Source organism: Diospyros lotus, chromosome 13, assembly GCF_014633365.1.
Source record: "Diospyros lotus cultivar Yz01 chromosome 13, ASM1463336v1, whole genome shotgun sequence".
NCBI classification, from domain to species: domain Eukaryota; kingdom Viridiplantae; phylum Streptophyta; class Magnoliopsida; order Ericales; family Ebenaceae; genus Diospyros; species Diospyros lotus.
This window is the reverse complement of record NC_068350.1, coordinates 32529265-32554612: the sequence shown is the minus strand read 5'-3', so window position 1 is coordinate 32554612 and position 25348 is coordinate 32529265. Positions and strand designations below refer to the sequence as shown.

Genomic DNA, 25348 nt, shown 5'->3' with positions numbered 1-25348 from the left:
AAAAAAAAAAAAGAAAAAAAGTAAGGTATGGATATAAGACCCTATCTCCACCACCTTATTCAAACTTGACAAATATTTTATATATTTTCTATGACTAAAAAGAGTTGAAATTTTTTATGAATGTGATTTTCTGGGCATGGTATTCATCATGCCCAAAAAATTTACCTTGCAATGATAGTCGTTGTAGATTTTCCTCTATAATACTATTAGAATCATATATGATATATATAATCTCTAATTTAGCTTGATTTTCTCTTGTACATTTGTAATCTCTATTCTTGTCAAGTATATCACTAGACTTTAGTTGTTATCCCTAAGATTGAGGAATCTTGTAGCTGTACCCTTTGTATATATTCTGATCACATATGAATGAGAACAAATAGAACAAAAAATTCAAGCCCTTATTTTTACATGGTATCAAAGTAGTTTCCATAGAAATTAGGCCTGTGGTTTTTTCTGTCGTTATGAGTGATAAAGCGGATCATAGTTCGATTCAAGACCCACCAAAGGAATCAAAGACAACTTTGTTGGGATAAGGACCAACATCTCCTTATCATCTTACCCCCTCAGACAGCCCAAGTAATGCCCTGGTTTCCTATCCACTCAATGAGGCGAACTACCCTACTTGGTGCAGAGTCGTGACTAATACCCTGCGAGCCAAAAATAATATTGGTTTTATAGATGAGACTCTTTTTAATCCTGAAGACTCAAATCCAGATCTAGATGCTTGGGTAAAATGCAACGCAATGGTGGTCGCATGGATTTTTAACTCACTCAACAAGGATTTACAAAACAACATTTCCTTCTATGATGAAGCACATGAGATATGGAAGGATCTGGAAGAACGCTTCTTGCAAAGCAATGTGCCACGCATCCACGAGATAAAGTGTGAGATTTCTCTTGCGCATCAAGAAGATCTCTTTGTATCAGCCTACTATACTAAAGTAAAGAGGTTGTGGGATGAACTTGGAACTTATTCTAAAGTCCCACAATGCACATGTGGCGCTACAAAAGAGTTAGTGTCTAAACATGATACTAAAAAGTTGCATCAATTCCTCATGGGTTTGAATGATAACTATGGTATGGAAAGATTGCAGATTCTGAACATGGAACTGCTTCCGAATTTGTCCAAAGCTTATGCGTTGGTTGCTAAAGAAGAAAAACAATTGAAAATTGCTAACAGTTGATCAACTGTGGGTGATTCAGTAGCCTTTGCAGTTAGAAGTTCAAGAGAGATGGATAACAACAAGGCACACAATAAAAAACTAGGAACCGACCACACTGTAAACACTACAAAACGTTAGGCCACATAAAAGAAAAATGCTTCAAATTAAATGGTTACCTAGCAGACTAGAATAGTAGATGGAGGTCATCAAAGGAACGATTCAATCCACCAATTGCTAATCAAGCCGCCACTTCACTGCAAAATGTTGCAGTACCCTCATCAATCACTTCACTAATCACAGGATTGACTCCAGATCAATATGATCAGCTTATGGCCTTACTCAATGGCAACCAAAACCATGCAACTAGCTTTGTTGGAAAGATTACCCAAACTGCTTGTAAATATCCAGATTGGATCTTAGATAGTGGTACATCAGATCGCATGACCTCTTGCCCTTCTATATTTTCAAATCAAACATAGATGCAATCTGCACCTCATATGCACCTACCAGATGGTACTTATTTATCTATTCAAGCATGTGGTTGTGTCCCTTTATCTCATAATATTACTCTTGACAATGTTCTATATGTCCCCCAGTTCACATGCAACCTATTGTCCATTAGTAAGCTAACTAAGGCCTTAAATTGTGCTGCCATTTTTTTTCATGAATTTTGTGTTTTGTAGGACCTTGCCACGAGGAAGCTAATTGGAACAGGTGAAATGCGAGAAGGGTTGTACTACTTCAAGGGAATTCACGCTCATCGTGCTGTTGTGGTTAGCTCAAATTCTAGTTCAAATATGTGGCATCAACATTTAGGATATTTATCTTTTGATCGTTTGTCTCTTATTCTTTCAATATCAAAATTGCCTGTCACAAAATTTGATAAGTGTTGTGAAGTTTGCCATCGTTCTAAACAAACTCGTACTTCTTTTCCTCTAAGTTTCAATAAATCCTTCTTTCCTTTTTATTTAGTTCACATCGATATTTGGGGTCCATACAAAATAGCTTCACATATTGGTGCACATTATTTTCTTACCATTGTTGATGACCATAGTAGATGCACTTGGGTTTATTTGTTGCAACAAAAATCAGACGCTTACTCTCACTTTGTTCATTTTCATGTTATGGTTAGAACACAATTTGACCGAGATGTTAAACAAGTCAGAAGTGATAATGCCTTAGAATTCATTTTAGGACCTTTGTCAAAAAAAATTCAAGAAAAAGGCATTATACATCAAACTTCTTGTATTCATACACCATAACAAAATGGAGTGGTGGAAAGAAAACACCGCCACATCTATCCTAGAAGTGGCAAGAGCTTTGCGGTTTCAAGCTAGGTTATCCATCAATTTTTGGGGTGAATGTGTTCTAATAGCAACATACTTGATTAATTACATGCCCACTCCCAAGTTAAATGGAAAAACCCCTTTTGAAGTTTATTTTGGAAAAACTCCTATTTATACTCATTTGTGGAATTTTGGGTGCCTTTGTTATGCTCATGATCTAGCTAAGCAAAAGGATAAATTTGGGTCTCATTCACACCCTTGTGTGTTTATTGGATATTCCTATGGGGCAGAAGGGATATTGTGTATATAATTTAAGCACCAAAAGAATTTATACTTCATGTGATGTTATCTTCTATGAACAGTGCTTCCCATTTCTAACAAATAATCTAGAAACCACTAAAGCACCTCAAGTTGTCATTCCTCTCCCAATTCAAGAAGTAGATCGTGACAATGCTCAGATCATACCTAGTGAACCAATACTTTAAACAGAATTTGCTGCCCCTTCTGATGAGAATTTGATCCTAACCATGACCAGTGAGCATCCAAAGATTGAAAGGCCACAACACAATCATCAACCACCACAACATCTTCAAGATTATGAGTGTGAACTCCTTGGAGTATCATCTTCCAACTCACCTATGTCCAATGTAGTTTCCTCAGGTAATTCTTACCCAATCTCTTGTCACCTTTCTTATTCACGATTTTCCCCTTCACATAAAGCCTTTCTCTTGGCCATCTCCATCCAAGATGAGCCAAAATCCTTTTCCCAGGCTAACAAGGATCTCAAATGAAAAGAGGCAAGGGTTGTAAACCCTCTCATTTTCCCATGGCACAACAGCATAACCTCTTACTTAATGATAGCAAAGTCCTTAATGATCCTAGCCCTTATCGCAGACTGGTTGGGAAACTCATCTATTTGACCATCACTCTCCCATATATCAAGTATTCCGTGCATGTTCTCAGCCAATGCATGCAATGTCCATGACAAAACCATCTTGAAGCTTGCATGTGAGTGTTGCACTATTTGAAGTCCTCTCCTAGTCAAGGTCTCTTCTTTCTGTCACATAATGATCTTCGACTAAGAGGTTTTTGTGATTCAGATTAGGTAAGCTTCCCATTAACTAGGAGGTCCACGTCTAGCTTTTGTACCCAACTCGATAACGCTCCCATATCTTGGAAGACCAAGAAACAATCAACAGTTTCCCGATCCTTAGCAGAAATCGAGTATAGGTCCATGGTTGCTATTACTAGTGAAATAATATGGTTGTGCAATCTCCTCTCTAGTCTTACTGTCACTTATTCGGAACCGATACACCTTTATTGTGACAATCAAGCTGCATTACACATAGCTTCTAATCCAATTTTTCATGAACACACTAAACACATTGAGATAGATTGTCATTTCGTTCGAGAACAGCTTGCTCTTAATATTATCAGCACCCATCATATTCCAACTCAAGAACAACCTGCAAATATGTTCACAAAGGCACTACATTTCGACCACTTTTAGCTACTAAAACATGTCGACAATGAAAATTGGTCGACTGTGATTCGTCTTGCTCGCACTGAGAAAATAAATACGAAAGAGAGGAAGAGAAAGCACATAAAAGGATTTTTACGTGGTTTGACCAGAACGATGCTTACTCCACAACTGTTATCTGATTATTGCCCCAAAGTCACAATATATTATTGCTTGCCTTTTATACAATGGCTCTTGACCCTTATTGATAGAGTGGGGTGTTTACAATTTGAATAAATTCTAAGTATAGAAGGATAATATCTTGATGATAGTATTTCCTTATCAGCTCCACACAATCGGGCACGAATCCTATGTTTTTAAGGATTTGATTTATTTTTTGATAAGGTGGGTGAATATTGCCTCCGATTACTTCGCGTTCTTTTGTTAAGCGAGCTGAAAGGTCGGCCAGCGAGCTAGGAGGCATTGTTGTGAGCTTGATCTACGATTTGCCTTGGGCCCGCTGGGTTTCGGGAGTTTGGTCTGGCCTTCTGGTTTGAGTCAAGTCCATTTAATTTTATCCGGAAAATACCCAAAACAAAGCGCAAGTTGGGCATTTGTGATCTCCATGCACAAATTTGAGGGGGAGTATTAGAATCATATCTGACATATATAATCTCTTATTTATCTTGATTTTCTCTTGTACATCTGTAATCTCTATTCTTGTCAAGTATATCACTCTAGTTGTTATCCGTAAAATTGAGGGATCTCGTAGATGTACCATTTGTATATATTCTGATCACATATAAATAATAACAGATAGAACAGAAAATTCAAGCCCTTATTTTTACAAAAACATAGCAATGATAATAGTTATAATGATGGCTCAAATTATTAAGTTGTCCGGAGAATATAAATAATCTCAAGTCTGCAAGGCTAAATGTACATTGCTTCACATTCATTTTATACAACTTTAAACACACGATGTTGAAGAAATCAAATTGATTTTGTCTCTATATTATCAATGTTTGTCCTTTATAATTTTAACATCTAAAGTGTTAAATTCTCTCTTGATTTGAGCTCCATTTGACTTTCTTACTCTTAAAATAACTAAATAGACTCTTATAATTTTAAAAATTATGACAAAATTAACCTTTTTACTTCCAAAAAGACCAAATAAATTCGTGGAAATCCAGACAATTTTTTATTATTAAAATAATAGTTAAACATACAATTTTAAAATATTTTATAAATTTTTATTCAAAGTAATTATAAAAATACTCCTTTCAATGTTCTTTTTAATTTATTATTAATCATTTTATTATGGTCGGGCCAACGGGCCCAGCTTGTTAGGCTAGTGGGTTGAGCTAGTGGACCGGGCTGGTGAGCCAGAAAGCCCGATCGGAGCCCACTTTTTCTCCAGTTAATGGGCCGCCCGGCCTGTTTGACAAACCTAGATAAAGGCCATCTTCATCCATTCTCTTTCATGATCGACACTTTGACGGAAAGACTCTACGGCGGTAGTGCATAAACTGTGAAGAGAGAATTGACAGTTCGGTCAATCGTCTATCAACAGAAATTGAAAACAAAAAATATTATTTAAATATTTAAATTCAATTTTTTATGAATATAAATATATAAAATATTAATATAGAGCCTAACGTGACGTGATGGATTAAAAATGCTGAAATAATATTTTTGAATTCTAATTCCATTAAATCTAAATACAAATTCTCTTCATCCTCTGTACTATATAAACCGCCGGCAGTAATTCCCATGGTTTTTACGTTCAATTGTCGGGTCCGGCGATTTCAAACACCGATGGAAGAGAAGCAACTTCTCGCACTGCTACTCATGGCGATGGTTTCGTCTTGCTTCTTCTCCTCCATGACTGCAATTCGCACCTCAAGTAAGTTCTCATCCTTACTCAAAATTTATTCTCTAATCGTTTCGATGCTTTCATCATCTCGGAGGAAAACGATGTTAAAACCTACCTGTAAACCGTGGCTTCCTCGATTCTACCTTTATTAATCACGGCGATTTCCTCGAATTGAATCGCTTCTCAATTCGATGTGAATTTCGTCGTTTCAGATGAGATTCATCGATCGAAACCGAAATCGGAGGAGATGGCAGTGGGCGGAGGCGGTGATCGGAGAGTTTCAGGCGTGAAAACTGAGAAGGAAGGGGTGACGACACAATCAGACAACGACGAAGCAGAGGTAATGGATTATGGTCCGCCGGGATCGAACCCCGGGCACGATCCTAAAATTCCTCCGACTGCGGATGCCTGTCGAGGTTAGGGTTGTAATTTAATGGTACACATGGCAAATAATGGTTGGCTCTCGCGAGGATCAGCTGTGTGATATGATAATCATAATTTATTTAAATATTTTTCTTCTGTATTGCAGTTTATATATTCTTTATTATTTTCTTCTTTCTTTTTTTCCTCGTTGTTTTCATGTTTATCTATAGGTGACGTCCAAGTCCTGCCATAACTTACGCTTAAGTGGTGGGCCCATCAGCCCAGATCTTGAGGCCTAATCCCAGGGCCTTGCCAGTCCACAAGTTTCGTATTTATCTCTTATGAAAAGAGTATGTGGCTTACCACGTATAATAATTTTTTTATGATTTAAGGTTTAAATTTTCTAATTTTTAGATGTTTTGTTTGTTAGGCATGGCATTGTCCATGACCGAAGTTATTTACTCCGTACATCTAAAAAAATAATGACTAAATCTATATTTTTATTTTTAGATTCACTTTTTTTTATGGCCATTCAAATTATTTAGTATTTCAATTACATCATTAGATCTATATTTTTGTGTCAATTTAATTTCTATATTTTGATCTTATTTTTTTTTTTTTAGAAAACTAAATTTTTTCGTTATTTTGATTACATTTATTTACCTACATTATAAAGTTACTTTAACTCATTTATTTTGATATATATATATAAAAAAAAGGTAAAGTGCTATGATTCAATTTAACCTTTTCTTTCTTTTTACACATCAAAGTATAAAGGTTAAATTAACTCAAAAATATAGATACAGAGGTGTAATCAAAACAATAAAAAGTTCGGATTGCCATGCGAAAAAAAAATATCAATATAAGGGGTGAAATTGATTCAAAAATACAGGTATAATGGTGTTATCAAAACAATGAAAAGTTTGGGTAATCATACGAAAAAACGTGAAAATATAGGGACAAAAATATGAATTTGGTCAAAAATAATTGTTAAAGATTTTTGTTGTTGATGTGTCATAAGCAAAAATTACTAAAAAACTTAAAAAAAAAAAAAAAAACTAAAAGCCTACAATAATTTTTGGGCTAAAAATGGAAGCCAGAATTATCTCTGCGAGGCTATGTCTCTCAAAGACTGAAAATCTTCAAAAAAAAAACATGGACTGGATACATTTTCAAGAGACCTGATCTAAAAAACCAAGAGATTATCTAGTCTCCCAAAAAGTGTAACAAGCTTCGGGAGGCTGTAATATCTCAGAAACGAGGGGTCGTTATAAAGCAAAAAATTTCTTAAAATAGTAATTGATTAAATTATGAAGAAGTTTTTAATTTAATAATTTTTTATATTTGTTGGAGTGACAAATAAAAAATAATATATATATATATATATTTGGGCTAAATAAAGTATTTGAGCCAAATATTAAATTAAATTTTATATTTGGATTAAATTAGATTTGGATCAAATATTTTATTTAAACTTATTATAGAATTTGGGTAATTTAATTAAGTTCTTAATTAAATTAAGATAAAATCATTTATTTAATTAATTTATGTAAATTTCCCCTCTTTTGGAAAGGTCCCAAATGTAACGCAAATAAGATAAATTTGATATTCAAAAATTCCTTTAAGAGTTTCACGAAAAAGATAGATATTATCCATAAAAATTCTAATTCTAGTGGATGTCAAAATACTATAAATAGATGAGTTCTTATTGTAAAAAAAATTATGTCTCTTATACTGATTTCAGTATTGCATTTAAGTCTTTAATGAAGTTTAGTGTCTAATTAAGTATCGGAGTGTTTGCATAGGAATTGCCCTACACCATCTAATCATTCCCTTTCTTGTAGAGTTTGAACAACTTGACAACGATGTTCCCAATAAATAAATTCATTGTGGTGTTCGAATGACAACAATTAAAGACATTTGTAGGAAGCATTTAAAAAGCCTAAGGATACTAAAATGGTTCACACAAGATCTCAAGTCGTGGGTAATAGACATGATGAAAAGGGTTCTAATGATAATAGCTCTCCTAATTTTAGACTTCAGGAGACTGCTTTGTCTGAAGTTTATAGAGTCTCTGAAATAGTTCCTCTAACTATCCCACTAAGGGGGCGTTTGTTAAAATGAGTAAGATAAGAGGTATCAAGATAAGTTTGAAATGCATTTCAGAGTGTTTGTTAATTTTTTTGAAATCTACTGATAATTGTATTTTTTCTTTTTATGTGTTTGTTAATGCATATGATAAGCACCAAGATAAGAGTTTTTTTACCAAAATATCCTATTACCAAATTTATGATTAAAAAGTATTTTATGATTAATATGAATTGTCAAAAAAAATTAAAATTAAAATTAAAATTAATATTTTATTTTCTAAATTCATGTTCAAAAATAAATTTAAAAAGAGTTGAAAAATAGAAATAATTATTTTTATAATTACAATAATTCCACCTAGATAATTAAAAATGGCCAAAACATATTTTCATAATAGGTAATAAAATATAAAATTAAATAAAATAATTTAAAAATTGGTGAAATGAATTATATTAGTTAATAAAATATATATATAAAGAGAGAGAAATTTAAATTTTAAAAATCAATGAAATGAATAATGTCATTTAAAATTTAAAAATTGTCAAAACATATAACAATTTAAAAATGTATTAAATAATATTAATTATAAGAGTTAAATAAATAAGTTTTCTTAATAAATTTAAATCTTTAAAATGCATTAAATGGTATTAACTATCTTATAAAGGGTATGTAAGTAATTGAGGTTTATCTTGAAAGAGCTAAATAAATTTATTCGAGGGGGAAGGTTGGATAAATTTATTTTGAAAGGGAGAGATAAGAGGTCACGTGAGAGCTTTTTCTGAAGTGGTCAGATAAGCTTAACAAACACGTTAGAAAGACCAAATATCCGGAATGCTTCCCATATCTGACATTTTATCCCTCTTATCTTGATTAACAAACACTCCCTAAGTGAATATGAAGCTTTAAAGAGATATCATGAAAAGAGAACTAAAACTGTTTGAGAGATGGCTACATTCCTCTAAAATGCTCTCACGCATACTCCATTACCTCATATTTTATAAAACAATTCATCACACCTTCAAGAAAATGAACTACAAACACATCTCTAGGAGATTGAAAAAGGTTAAGGGATATTATTCATTAAAGAGTTCTGTAAGAAGAAAATTATGGGACAATCTTGGAAAGAGGTCTCCAGGAGAACCTCCTAGAAAACTATCTCCAAGATAACCTTCCTCGAGAACATCCACAGGAGACTATGTTAGTATTGTGTGCCCTCATACTAGATTTGGATGACATCTAGCGGGTTTGTTTTATGCATTAATTGTATCTTTGAATAAATCTATAAAAGACAAGATTTTCTTCATTTATATTTTTTCCAATCAATTATATGAATGAGTCCCTAGATCTTTTATTTGATAATCTTATTCTCGAGGTGTTGAGACTATGTGACAAAATTATCTAATAACATAACTTCTTAAACTATTCCTAGTCCTTAGATTGTTTGGATGGAGACTCCGATTAATCGAGTATGGACTAGCACAAGGGTTACTACCTCGTTCGGTATGGAAATACCAATGGAAATGTGGTGTGTCATGCGCCATATGATATGAGATCTCGCTAGTGGATTTGTGGGTGGTTGTTGGGGAACGATCAGCTGGATGTGACGCCGATGATTGACCACATAGCATGGTGGATAATGGTCGAGTCATCAAGTTGTGATGGTGTGTTGATCCATAGACTTGAACTGACACAGTTGTTTTGTGTATTGGTGTACGGGATTTGCTAATGATCCAAACCATCCAATTGAGATGTGAAAACGTTCATCTATGTGGTTCCGTATTGTTAGTATACGGAGATTGGTGTTGGGAATAGGATTCATCGCCCTCGTCAATATTTGATAAAGTGAACGTCCTATGTGATCTACTATTAGTGTGACAAGACAGTCACTGGTCAAGGTAGATTGAAAGTAAAGAAAGGTGTTTTCTGAGGTGTCATCTAGTCACATTAATGAGGTCTGACACATAGTTACTGAGTTTGTGAGTTTATCACTCTATGGCTCTCGCTTAGTCAGGACGTTAGATGATGAAAGAATTATAGCATACGGTAATCGTCAACCATAATAAGTTCACTTGAAGTGAAAATTTACTACCACATATACTGTCTTGAACTATTGTTACACGCTAATCATGAACTCTCGAAACGTCATCGGGATTTGAAAAATTTTTAGTGATGGATTAAATGGTTGACTGATATTGAAAGGGGTTTCGATATTATCTAATTACTAGCGGGTAGTGAACCTAAAAAGTCACACACCATATAGTGTTACGTTTGATATCGATATCGTGTACCCGAAATATCTTTAGAAGTAGTTGGTCCAAAGTTTACCCTTGGCCTCCCAGCTACTAATTATTAGGCTGCTAGTTGGCATAAAATTGGGAGGCTAGTGGGGTGGGCAGCGGATGTGAATTGCAATTGAAATTGGAGGAAGGCAATTGAAATTAGAGGATAGAGAGAATGATTTAAAGAGAGAGAGAGAGAATGATTAAGAGAAAAAGAGATGAGAGAATTATTAAAAGAAGCAGAAGTCTTCTACTTTAATTTGATGTCTCTTTTTCTTTTGCTTCCTTTAAAATTCCGCTATTAGAAATTATTTCGTGTGAAAGTCACAAGTATAATTTTGAGATGCGAGTACTAGTGATATGCGGAACCTTTGTGTCTAGCACGAAAAGATGTGACTGGAACGGTACCATTCTACATATTAGGTGTGGATCGACGAAGACTACCACAGCTTGAGGTGGATTTTGTATTCATGCAAAAATCATTTTTGTGCTCCATCCCTTCATTGAACAGTAGGTAAGTATTTATTTATGTTCATTTAATGAATATGTGTGTTGATTAAATACCAACTTATGTATGACGTGTATATTATATTCTAGTGCGTGTATCTGATATACAATAAAAAAAAAATATTTTTACTCGTACCGCCGTACATCCAATTTCCTTCAGACTGCTCACTAAGAAGGTCTTTGGGAGATCGTACCACAAGAATATTTGAATTGATCTTGAGTGGCTCCAATCCAAAATGAAAGAGTCCTCCCACATCCATGGAAAAAATATCATGAAATGGTTAAAAGTACAATAGTTGGATGTGGTGGATTAGCATTTAAGCCACATCCAAATCAATCTACTCTCACTACCCAAGATGTCAAAAATATGAAAAAGAATAGTTGAGCAAGATTTAGAACAAAGGAAATTGGTAACTGTATAAGAAGATTCGTATAGAATAAAAACTCCCTTCACCACATAAATCATGGAAAAACCGCTTCCTCTAAAATTTAAAATGTCCCAAATTAACCCTTACTCTGATAAGACAGAACACCATGATCACATACAAAACTATGAGTCTATCATAATGTTATATGGTTGGGAAGACACTATTATGTGCTAGGCTTTCTCATTAAATTTAATAGATCATACTCGAATTTGGTTTAAGAGCCTCACTAAAGGATCTATCTCATCTTTTAAGCAATTAAGGAAAGAATTTATAAATTTATTCATCATAAATTGTCAACACAAGAAAGATGCTACCTATTTGCTCAATATTCGACAAGTAAATAAACTTTAAGACAATATGTGAATTGTTTCAGAAATACCATATTAGAAATTCGATATTTGCATGTCAGCATGGCAATCACAGCAATGCTTTAATGCACTAAGTTTATACCTTCACAAGAATCATTGGGTTTAAAGCAACCAACCTCATTAGGCGATTTATTTGTACGCTCTAATGAATACATATTGCAAGCTAAGGTAATGAGGGTGGTTACTGGTAATGAAGAAAAAGAAAAGAAGAGAAAAGAAAGAAACTGAAATAATCGCTAGGATAAATAAAAAAAGAGAAATCTAAGAAAAATGATATCTCCCAAAATTACAATATAAGAATTATACTAAGCTTTTTGAGTCTTGATCTTACATCCTGATTGCAATTGAAAGATCAGATCTTTTAAGATTTCCCATAAGAATAGATCGACCTATGGGGAAAGATAAAAATGCTTATTGCAGATTCTATAGAACATATGGATATTCTACAAACAAATGTCAGGATTTAATGAATCAAAATGAATCTTTGATAAGAGAAGCAATGATCCAAAGGTAAATTCGAATAGAAGATAGGGATAAAAGAAATGAAGAATGGACAAAATGAGAAGACATGCATACTAATAGATAGTGGTAGTTTAATAAATTTAATGTACTATAATTGCTTTGAGAAAATAAATATTTATGTGAACCATCTAAAACCTGTTCACTCACCTTTGTCCAGTTTCACGTGGGAATCGGTTCCTATAGCTGGGGTAGTACAACTAGCAATTACATTAGGAATGAAACCTCAAAGTATTACTAGACATGCTAATTTCATGGTGGTCAGAACACCCTCTTTAGCTTACAATGTTATATTGAGATGACCACTCTTAAATGACATTAGAGTTGTGATATGTCCAAGGTATCTTCTAATGAAATTTTCAACATCTAATGGAGTAGGACAAGTCTAAGGAGATCAAAGAAAAGCGAGAAATTGTTACATCTCCTTTACAAAGAAGAAAGATAAAGAGGAAACTCTCGCCATTACAAAACAACCTATGAACAAACCCTAAACCCATGGAGAAGCTAGAAGAAATATAATTAAATAAAGAGGATACAAAAATTTGGTATATGTGGGGAGTCAAATACAAGAAGAAACTAAAAAAGAAATAGTGAAATATCTCCATGAGAATGCTGATATATTCGCTTAGACACTAGTAGACATGCCTGGAACAAGTCTAAAAATAATTGTTCATCATTTAAATGTAAATCCCAACATTAAGCCCCTCAAACAAAAGAAAAGAAACTCCTCCCTAGAAAGACAATAAAAGTTATTGATGAAGAGATCAATAAATTACTAGATGCAGGATTTATCCAAGATGTCTATTATCTTGAATGGTTGGCTAACATAGTATGGTAAAGAAAGCAAATGGAAAATGACAAGTTTGTGTGGATTTCATAGATCTCAACAAACCATGCCTAGAAGATTCATATCCACTATCTAGGATTGATTGGTTGGTTGATGAAACTTCTAGATATGAGTTATTAAGCTTTCTAAATGCTTTTTAAGGATATCATCAAATCGTGATATATCCACTCACTGTAAAAAAAATTGTTTTCATCACAGAAAGGGGTGCATATTGCTACAAAGTTATGTCCTATGAATTAAAAAATGCAAGAGCTATATATCATAGAATGGTTAATAAAATTTTCAAAGACTTATTGGAAACACAATTGAGGCAAATGTGGATAATATGATCCTTAGAAGTAAAAATAACGAGTCAGACATGGAAAAGTTAATGCAAGTTTTTAAGGTGCTTCGAAAATATAATATGCGACTCAACCAACAAGAGATTATTTGTACCTTCACAAGAATCATTGGGTTTAAAGGAACCAACATCATTAGGCGATTTATTTGTACACTCCAACGAATATATATTGCAAGCTAAGAAGGTAATGAGGGCGATTACTGGTAATGAAGAAAAAGAGAAGAAGAGAAAAGAAAGAGACTCAAATAATCGCTAGGATAAAAAAAAGAGAGAAATCTAGGAAAAGTGATGGTCTCTCAAAATTACAATATAAGAATTATACTTAGCTTTCTAAGTCCTAATCTCACATCCTAGCTAGTTGCAGTTGAAAGATCAGATCTTTTAAGATTTCCCATAAGAATAGATCTACCTATGGGGAAAGATAAAAATGCTTATTATAGATTTTATAGAACATATGGACATCCTATAGAAAATGTCAAGATTTAATGAATCAAAAAGAATCTTTGATAAAAAAAGAAAGGATCGAAAGATATATTCGAATAGAAAACAAGGACAAAAGAAATGAAGAATAGACAGAAAGACAGGACAGGCATACTAAAGAAAGATGGTATGAAGAAAAAAGAATAGATGAAACACAAAATCCCCCACCAAACAATGAGCCTATTAATCAATCTATTTATGTAATATTAGGGGGAGAAATCATGGCATGCCATACTTCATCCTCAAACAAGGCTTATACGAAACAAGCCTATCAAGTTAATTCTATAATACCTATATAAGAAAATGAAGAAGCTATTACCTTTATGCCAGTAGATCAAGGAGATGTCATAATGTGGTCATCTCAACGGTGATTGCCAAACACCCCATTGGAAGAATATTAATAGATAGTGGCAGTTTAGTAAATTTAATATAGTAGAATTGCTTTGAGAAGATAGATATTTCCATGGATCGTCTAAAACCTATTCACTCACCTTTGTTTAGTTTCACATGGGAATTAGTTCCTATAGATGGGGCAATACAACTAGCAATTACATTAGGAACCTAACCTTGAAGTATTACTAGACAAGATAATTTCATAGTGGTCAGAACACCCTCATTAGCGTACAATGTTATATTGGGACAACCACTCTTAAATGTCATGAGAGTTGTGATATTTTTAGGGTATCCTCTAATGGAGTAGGACAAGTCCAAGGAGATCAAAGAAAAATGAGAAATTGTTACATCTCCTCTAAAAAGAAGAAAGATAAAGAGAAAACTCTCACCATTACTGAACAGCCTATGAACAAACCCTAAACCTATGAAGAAGCTATAAGCAATACAATTAAATAAAGATGATACAAAAAATTTGGTATATGTGGGGAGTCAATTACAAGAAGAAACTAAAAAAGAAATAGTGAAATATCTACGTGAGAATGATGATATATTCGCTTGGACACCAGCAGATATGCCTGGAACAAGTCTAAAAATAACTGCAAATCATTTAAATGTAAATCCCAACATTATGCCCCTCAAACAAAAGAAAAGAAACATCACCCCAGAGAGACAAATTCTTGATGAAAAGGTCAATAAATTACCAAATGCAGGATTTCTCCAAGAAGTCTATTATCCTGAATGGTTGGCTAACATAGTTATGGTGAAGAAACAAAATGGAAAATGGCGAGTTTGTGTGGATTTCACATATCTCAACAAAGCATACCTAAAAGATTCATATCCACTACTTAGGATTGACTCGTTGGTTGATGAAACTTCTGGATACGAGCTATTAAGTTTTCTAAATGCTTTTTGAGGATATCATCAAATCATGATTCATCTACTAGTTGCAAAAAAAATTGCCCTCATCATAGAAATGGGAACATATTGCTAAAAGTTATGTCATATGGATTAAAAAATGCAGGAGCTGCATATCAAAGAATGGTTAACAAAATTTTCAAAGACTTACTGGGAAATACAATGGAGGCACACATGGATGATATGATCGTTATATGTAAAAATAACGAGTCAAACATGAAAACGTTAATGCAAGTTTTTGAGGTTCTTTGAAAATATAATATGCGACTCAACCAATAAGAGATTTATCAACAATCTGAGAATGCTCTTCCACAAATTTCATAAGTTCCTTAGCATTTTTAGTTTTGGGAATAACTAACTTTACGTTGTTTGCAATTGTCATATTTATAAACATAAAGCATAATCTGTTTCATCTAGAAATCCCTCTAATCATTGATACTTTTATCAATGAGATCAGTGGGTTTTTAAGTTCAAAGTGCCAAGTCAAGATTCAAAACACCTAAGTGAAATTGAACTTGTTCACTCCAATAAGAGAAATTTAATCTATTAAAAAAAGGAATAAATGAAATGTGTGAATGCATTGAAACAAGTACAGATATTGCAAATAAAATTAAAATACTTATATATTAAGGCTTTGAAACTTTAAACATTTTACATAAGTCTAGATTTAGATATTCAACACAAGGTACATCAAAGTTCTCCTTTGGGAGATACTAAGATGTACAAAATAAAATAATAATTGATAATTATATATGTTAGAATAGAAGTGCTATGGCACACACCAATAGGGAAGGTGAATTGGTATATAAAAATACTTTTTCCTTAAAAATTCTTTTGATAAAAAGAAGATGTCGTCTATGAAGACCACGGCTTCGTTAAACCTCAAAATCTTAAAATGGCACGATGAGGTATCAACCGTATAAAGACAATCTCGTCTTGACAATGGAGAACACAAGATTGAAAAATATGAAATCTTTTTCAATGAAAGATTAAATATATGAATCAAGTGAGAAATATAGAGATACTTGAAAAGATAAATAAACAAAGAACACAAGCACAAGAGATGAACACAAGGACTTTTAGTGGTTCGGCTTAACCCAAGCCTAATCCACTACCTTAGCTCATCGCTAAGGATTTTACAAACAATCCACTAAAACCTCTTATCACTTCGGATAGACCCTATAACAACGAGCTAGGAAATATACAAACCTCCTACTTATACAAGTAGGCCCTCTAGCTATCATAGCTAGGAAAACAATAATAATGATACAAGTGAAAGAGAGAAGCTAAAATTTAACACTCTTAGTTACAAGTTCTCTTACAATGAAAACAAGGCTTAAGAATAAATTTACAATAATAGAACAAAGCCTTGGAGAGAAAAATATAACAATGAAAACACAAATACTATAAGCTTGAATAAAAAGATTTGTAATCTTTAGATCAACTTGTTCCCATCCATTAACCTCTTCTTGATCATCCTTGAGTTGTATATATAGGCATCCCAAGATATCTAAGAGAAAACTAGCAATTTGTGACTGGTGGGATTTGAAAAACTAGCTGTTGGAAACTTTTTTCGAAAAGAGTTAGTCGACTAATAAAAATATTTAGTCAACAGAATCAAGCAAAATAACAAGTTTGGTCGATAGATAAAATAGGTTGGTTAACCAAGTCATAAAAACAACAAGGCACTTAGTCGACCAAGACAAACATATGCATGACACTTAATCGACTAAGGCTATCCTTTTGTCTACAGACTTAAAGAGTTATTCGACCAAATCATAACATACACACTGTTAGTCGACCAAGCTTATAGCTTAGTCGACCAAAATATAAATAAGCACGATGTTAGTCGACAGAGCCTATAGGTTAGTCGACCAAGTCAATATATCTATTATGTTAGTCGACAAAGTGAAAGCATGTAGTCGACAGATGAAGCTTGATGATACAAAACATTATAGCATATTTACATTTCTTTAGTTTAAGTAAATATCCTCATTTTCTTTAATTTATATTTTACCTTCCATTTATTTAAACTAAATAAATGTAAATATGTCATAATATTTTGTATCATCAAGCTTCATCTGTCGACTACATGCTTTCACTTTAATACATAAATGTAAATAAGAAAGTACCCATTTGAATTTAATAAAAATATCTAAAAATTAAAATCCATAACAATAAGAAAGTAAAATTTTGGTTTTAGTACAAATTCAAAATTTAACAATTTTACCACTCCCAAAATACATACCTTCTATTTCTTGAAAAATTCATTAAAAATCATTTTAACAATAATGAATGCTAGCTATCAAAATACCGGGAGATGGTTTCTCAAAATAAAAATATTTTCTTATATGTCTCCTTATAATGCACTAATCTTCCAGACTTAGAAAAATTATATTTAAAGGTAAAAACATCCACTATCCAATTTTTCAAAACTAATTTGGTGAAATCATTTAGGAGATTCTTTTAGATCTTAAAGCTTGTTTGTGCAAATCTCCATCTATAGAAAATTATAAATCATTTGGTTTTCATATTCTTGACAAATCATAATCTCCAACAAATTATATTCTTGACAAATGACTTAGGAAAATAAATTGATTTTTTTTCATCATCAAAACCAAATACAAGAGTAAAATATCAATATATGCACTAATTAGATTTATTTTACTATCTTTGGATATGAAAGTAAAACTAATAGAACATACTAATTATCACATTCATATTTGACAATTATAAAAATAAATAATTAAATTTTGAGCTAATCCCGAATTGTCTTATAATGCAAACTTCAATTTACCCACAAACAAATATCATGTATAAATTTAATGTCATCAACAAATATAAAATTTGTAGGCAATTGAAACAATTTATAACTCAAAATTTATTTACTTTAAAAATTTGACCACTTTGGTGACTAAAAAATTATTCATAATATAAATTTCAAGTTATAAATTAATTAAAAAAATTATTTCCCTTTATTATGGAAAAATAGTTATTGGATTGCGAATCTGGGTTGAGTAATGATCCAGACCACATGGGCCGAAAAAGATAATGGGCTAGGATATTAGTTGCGGATCTAGACTAATTGATGGTCCAGATCTATGTGGATCCTAGACCGCCTTTAGTGGGTCAGATTACCCGATCCAGCCACTTTCATGGGCGAATCCAATCCTTTCAAGGAAGCCAAGGTTTTCTAGCTGGACAATGCTAGATGAACAACTCTCTTAGACAACTTCTTTGACAACCCAATTTATCGTGATATTTTGACACCAAAATATTGTGATAAATTGAACCCAAAAAATCAAATTATTTCACTCTCTCTCCCTCTTTCACTATCTCTCCCACACTCTCTCTCTCTCTCAACCCAACCACCACCACGAGCATCGTCCGTTGTCGCCCCTCCTCGCCTTGCCACAATCACTAGCACCATCATCTCCCCCTCACCACCGCGAGCACCACAACACCTTACCCCCACCACCAACCATAGACCACCGTCGCCCCCCCCCCCCCCCCCCCACACAGTCGCAAGCAACCACCTCGCCCTAGCCCGGTTGCATCCATTACCGGCCACAAATCGTCGTTGGCCCTAACATCGCACCATAGTCGCCCCCCAACCAGTAGCCCTCACCCGCAGGCCCCCTACCACTACTCGAGTCGCCGTTGCCACCCATCGTTGCTCGCACTGCCATCGCCCCCCACCACCGCTTGCACTATCGTCACCTCCACCAACGCTAATCTCACAGAAACCACGTCGCACCCGCCACTGCTGTTCGTCCCTCTCTCATCTGCTCGATATTTGGCATTTAGTTGAAGTACAATGTGTGTAAGGGAGATTTGTTTCTTTTATGTTTCATATGCGTGATTTTTTAATTTTTTTTCAATTAGGAGCTGCACATTGAACTGGATTTAGAGATCTAAATACATATGATGCCTATGTTTTCTTTGTGAGAAGTACCTCAGTAAGGTATTGGTAGTTCCATAAATTATGTCTGAATATTATTAAGTGGCATGTGGATGAATGTGAACCAGATTACCCAGGATTGATAAAGAATGCCCATGTTAGGGATTTATCTTTCCTACGTTTTATGTGATTTATTTTGGCTGGATATAATTTCTGATGAGCCATAGTGCTTATAGCTTAATGGGATTAAGGTATTTGGTAAATAAAGTTTGATATGTAGCAAAGTGTATTGCCAAATGCCAATGGAAAAGCAAGGAGAACCAGTGCTAAAAAAAATATAATACTATGATTTTGTATAATTTTACATACAATTTTTTTTATTTTTGTAAAATATGATATTATGATTTTGTATAATTTTACATACAAGTTTTGAAATATAATACTATGATTTTATATAATTTTACATATAATTTTTTACTCTTGTAAAATATGATATTATGATTTTGTATAATTTTATATACAATTTTTAACCTTTTAATTTTAATAATATAAATAAATAATAACATAAAAATATATATAATTATTTATGCATAAGATAATTACAAAATACATAAAATTTTATATTTTGTATGAATGATAGATAAAATGAGAAAGAAGGTATAGGCAATAGATGTAATTGCAATTTGGGGTAGATGTGTAATTTTGACATGAGTCGTCTAATGAAGTTGTCAATATAACATTATCCTTTCCAGCTTTCTTTCACTTTATGCATCGCTGCCACAACTTCCTTCTCCATGTCCCTTAGGGTTTTAACCCCTTTGATGCGCCACCGCCGTCCCTTCATTCTTCTTCCATTTTCATCGCAAGCCTTTCATCGCTGATGACTTTGGCCGCCAGTCTTCTTTCTTTTTGGTCGTCCGCAAGCCACGAAGCTTGCATCCCCAAAACATCACGTCAGCCTTCTTTATTGTAGGTAGGAAGTGTAAAGTTCTTTAAGGTGACCCAAACGTTTTTTTCCATTATTGTACTGGTTATGGGTTATAAAGGAATTCCTCGATTGATTATGGTCCAAATATTTTCATGTTTATGCCAGTTATGTTCTCTTATTGATTGAGTTGTAAAGTGGTAATATATGCATATTTTTTATGGAAGAATATTGTTCAAATTCATGGTTTTGGTCCCTAAGCTTGATCATCCATTTCTCTTCATCATACACCATCATTTGGGGTGTTTAAGAGCTTGGAAGAGCCAAACCAGCAGAGACATATCAAACAAAAATAGTTGGAGGTAATATTATCCATTATCCGCATTTATCTAAATGCTATTTTAATCTTTATAGCATGTTAGATCACTTGATTTGTCTAATAGTTGGTAACAGAGCCACTATTTGCCTCTGCCTTGCATTTTCAGAATTCTGGAAAAAAAATTGGAAACAAATTTTTGTTGAAGTTTATATTTGATCTATAGTTTTCTACAATATTTTGATGTTTTGAGTTTAAGAATCTTTAGGAAATTGTTTTCTAAATATTTTGTAATTTAACTCATCAAATTTAATGGCTGAAATCATGAAATTTAAGCGGGTCTATTTGACGAATTGAAACTGGGTCAAAACGACCCAGCTAGAGGTTGAAGATGACACTATTCTACTGTGTTTTAAATTTGGTTGGGTTGTTTTTGTGTGGGCCATTAAATGGGATGGGCTGCTGGTAGTGTTTTAATTTGAGCTTGTTTTCATGGGCTGTTGTTTTAATCTATTTCTGGGCTTGGGCCTTACAAGTTATAATTCACTACTATTGGACTTACATTTACTAGTAGACATATTTTAATTTTGGCATGCAAAATTAAGGATGTTGATGGCCCAATTCTATTAAAAATAAAGAATTTTGTGATCATTTGCATGAATTAATTTATTATGTTCATATTAATTTATGCAATATTTTAAATGAGTTCATAAAAATTAATAATATGTGCATAATATTATGATTTAATTATGCAATATTTTGTTTATGTTTATTACATGATATATGAGAATATTTTTTGGTGCATAATATAATATATATTATGCGTAGTTAAAATATGCAATAAAGATTATTCGCATAAAATTTAATTTTATGCATATTTTTTAAATGTCTAGTGATCTATATAATTTTAATTAATTAAGGACTAGCCACAATATTATTAATTAAATAAAATTATATATTATGTTTAAGATCACATGAAGAATTATAGACATTAATTATATTTAATATAATAAATTTTATCCCACAACAACTTTTATATGATTTACATTGGTAAAACATATAATTTATTTAGATCTCAAAATTTTGACATAAGTATTTTATAATATTTATGCTGCTTCACAACCTATTAATTTCTTTGATATTCGTTGCAATATTTCTGAATTAATGGGTAATAACTTTAAGATATGGACATAGAGAATTATTCCCCAGTTAGGCTGGATAGACATTGACTATTCCCCATTTGCACTGCAATGAACATCACACTTTATGAACGTTGGGAGCAATCTAACCGCCTTAGCATGATGTCCATTAAAACTAAAATTTCTACTGGTATACGTGGTTATATCGATCAGCATGAAAAGGTATGCGACTTGCTGAAAGCGATTGATGATTAATTCATCACTTCAGATAAGGCGCTAGCAAGCACCATAATTATGAAATTTTTATCCTTAAGGCTCACCAGCGTGAAAGGTGTGCATGAGCACATCATGTAGATGAAGGACATTACAACTCAACTTAAGAAACTCAATATTACAATGTCCGATTCATTTCTGGTTCACTATATCCTGAGCACTCTCCCACCACAGTACGGGCCATTCAAAATCTCGTATAACATGCATAAAAATAAAGGGTCAATCAATGAATTAATGACCATGTGTGTTCAAGAGGAAGAGAGGCTTGTGATGGAGTATGGTGAAAGTGCAATGCTGACTACAACACAAGGAAAAGAAAAATCTCAGGCCAATCAGAAGGGTAAAATACCACCCCCAGACTGATATTAAGAAAGAGTCCAAGTGTTTCTTCTGTAAGAAGAAGGGACACATGAAAAATGACTACACTAAATTCAAGAAATGACTTGAGGATAAAGGTAATCCAACCTCGTTTGTTTGTTATGAATCTAATATGGTTAATGTTAATATTAACATCTGGTGGATTGACTCTGACTCTACAATCCATATTGCGAACTCCTTAAAGAGTATGCAAAATCGAAGGAAGCCAGTGGGAAGTGAGCAAAACATCTTATCTAGAAAAGAGATGGGCTCACATGTGGAGGCTATAAGGACGTGTGTTTTGACTTTAAGTAGTGATTTTGTTTTAAAATTAGATAGGACCTTTTATGTTCCAAGTTTTTCACAAAACTTGATTTCAGTTTCCAGACTTATGCCTTTCGAATATTCCTTAAAATTTTCAAACACATCATTCAATTTGTTTATAACTTTGATTGTGTTGGGAATAGTATTTTGTCTGATGGTCTTTATCATATTAATTTACAAGACAATACCATTTATAATTCAATGCATGTTCATACTGGTACTAAAAGGTGTATTATTAACGATGACTCTCCTATATTATGGCACCAGAGATTAAGACATATCTCCATAGAGAGAATTAAAAGATTAGTGAATGATGGGGTACTTAGTACTCTAGATTTTACTAATTGTGAAACACGTGTGGACTACATTAAGGGAAAGTAGACCAACAAGTCCAAGAAAGGTGCTAATAGGAGTTCAAACATATTAGAAATCATACATACTGATATATGTAGTTTAGATATGGACTCACATAGTCAAAAATATTTCATCACCTTTATTGATGATTACTCACGATATATGTATTGCTATTTACTTCATAACAAAAGTAAAGCATTAGATGCCTTTAGGATTTTTAAGGTTGAAGTGGAGAAATAATGTAGAAAATAAATAAAAATTGTGAGATCAGACAGAGGTGCAGAATATTATAATAGATACACTGATGATGGACAAGTACTTGATCCATTCGCTAAGTTTCTTCAGGAGCATGGAATAGTTACTCAATACACCATGCCTGGATCACCAAATCAGAATGGTGTGGCAGAAAGAAGAAATCGAACATGTAGAACATGGTGCAAAGTATGCTTAGCAACTTCAATCTTCCTAAATCCTTGTGGACTGAAGCACTAAAAGTGACTGCGTATATATTAAACTGGGTTCCAACCGAGGTTATTCCAAAGACACGATTTGAGTTATGGAAAGGTTGGAAACCGAGTTTGCAACATATGCGCATTTGGGATGCCCATCTGAAGTGAGAATTTGTAATCCACAAAAGAAAAAGCTAGACCCGAGGACCATTAGTGGGTTTTTTGTTGGATATGCAGAAAGGTCTAAAAGATACAAATTTTATTGTCCATCTAACAATACTAGGATTGTGGAATCAAGAAATGCTAAGTTTCTTGAGAAGGATTTGATCAGTGGGAGCGATCATATCAAGAACAAAATTCCTGAACATTTTCATTCAGAATTTTAACCTTCCACCTCAAATGATAGACTGGTTATAATTCACAACACCCCTCAAGTTCCAACTAGTGTTAAACAACCAATCAACCAAGTTCCACAAGTTGCTGGCAACATTCTAATGGATCAAGTAGTTCAAGAATTACCAACACCTCCTGAACAGCCTGTTGAATCACAAGCTTCTCGGGAAGATGTTAATACAACATTAAGGAGATCCACTAAAACTAAGAGGTCAACAATTCCTAGTGATTATATAGTGTATCTACAAGAATCTAACTACATCATTGAAGCCAGAAATGATCCTGAGTTATTTTTATAGGCCATGAGTTGCAAAAAGTCAGAATTATAGTATAATGCCATGAAGGAAGAGATGAGTTCTATAAAGAGTAATGGAGTTTGGGATCTTGTTGAGTTGCCTCATGGTGCAAAAACCATTTGTGAGGTCCCCTGCCTGGAGATCTCGGAAACCCGTGAGCCCCAGACGGAAGTCTCAGAAAAATGAGGTAAAACATCCTAAAAGGAATCCCTAATAGAACAACATGTAAAGGAATAACATACTGGCACAGTGCAAGCCTAGTGTATATACACATACAAACAATAAAGTAGTGGGGTGGCAACATCTACGCACCCTCCAACAAAACCTGGGCATAAGAATCATGACATGCAAGCACAACTAGTAATCTCCTATACCCCAAAACCACAAAACAAAACAACCCCATGACCGTCAACTAGAACAACCCTGTACAAACAGCTAGCCAAGCACTCAGACACTGCTACCCTCACCTTCAGCCCTCACTTTTCCTATACCTTGAATGATGTAAAGCAAGTGTGAGTCACAAGACTCAACAAACAAATAAAAGAATAATGGTAGGGTTAGGAATAGGATTCCCACATTGTAAACCACTTACAACATGTCGTGTCATGATATAAGTGCTATACCAAACCGTGCAATAAGAACTCAAGAACCAACACAAATGTAAATACCAATGCACATAATGGTTCTTGGGGCCCACATAAGAAATGCACAACCTGGCACCCAAGTCCCAGCATACAAACCTGTCGTATCCATGAACTGGATAGCACAAGGCACAACACAATCCACACGAGCCTGAAGCTCCCATCATAACCACATACCGGAGTCCCCAAGTCATAGCTATCTAGAGCCCAGCTCCCACTCATAGCTATCGAGGGTCAACTCCATACCACAATCCATATCAAACAGTAACCATGCAACGCAGCAAGTAGTAAATGCAATAGCTTTTGCAGCATTAACGTGATGACAAAACCCCCATAAGTCAAGCATCAGGCCATGCTACGCTAACGTAGGAATTCACAAGCGAATGCTCTAAATGCATATGCTCGCCTAAGATACACGAGTCAACACTCAACAGGCCAATTATGTCATGCCAATGTTCACCCTCCCAACACATACAAACATGACCCCCAATGAATGCAAACCCAATCTTATGCACTATAATATTATGCAAAATGTCACATAATGACAGAGCCGGTCGATAGTGACCAAGCACCGGTCGACAATCTGTGACTAGGAGTAACCAGTTGATAGCCTTCCTCGACCAATTAACGATTTTCACCTTCGTCACCAAACAATCGACGTTTGCC

General features: G+C 33.8%; 2 protein-coding genes across 2 annotated transcripts; both read left to right on the top strand.

Moving 5' to 3' along the window:
• Window positions 1-746: 746 nt before the first annotated feature.
• LOC127788190 (uncharacterized) lies at window positions 747-1187 on the top strand. The gene has a single exon (XM_052316301.1). It carries the CDS (start codon window positions 747-749, stop codon window positions 1185-1187), a length of 441 nt encoding a protein of 146 aa, XP_052172261.1.
• A 4434-nt stretch (window positions 1188-5621) lies between these two features.
• LOC127788930 (uncharacterized) lies at window positions 5622-6320 on the top strand. Its single transcript, XM_052317642.1, has 2 exons — window positions 5622-5817; window positions 6000-6320. The coding sequence occupies exons 1-2, from the start codon at window positions 5685-5687 to the stop codon at window positions 6206-6208; spliced, it is 342 nt and encodes a 113-aa protein (XP_052173602.1). The 5' UTR covers window positions 5622-5684; the 3' UTR covers window positions 6209-6320.
• The last annotated feature ends 19028 nt before the right edge of the window (window positions 6321-25348 follow it).

Excerpts from the sequence above, each read along its gene's own strand:
- LOC127788190 (XM_052316301.1), top strand. The coding sequence starts at position 747 with ATGGTGGTCGCATGGATTTTTAACTCACTCAACAAGGATTTACAAAAC.
- LOC127788930 (XM_052317642.1), top strand. The coding sequence starts at position 5,685 with ATGGTTTTTACGTTCAATTGTCGGGTCCGGCGATTTCAAACACCGATG. Across the intron at positions 5,818-5,999 it reads GACTGCAATTCGCACCTCAA|ATGAGATTCATCGATCGAAA; the intron begins GTAAGTTCTCAT and ends TCGTCGTTTCAG.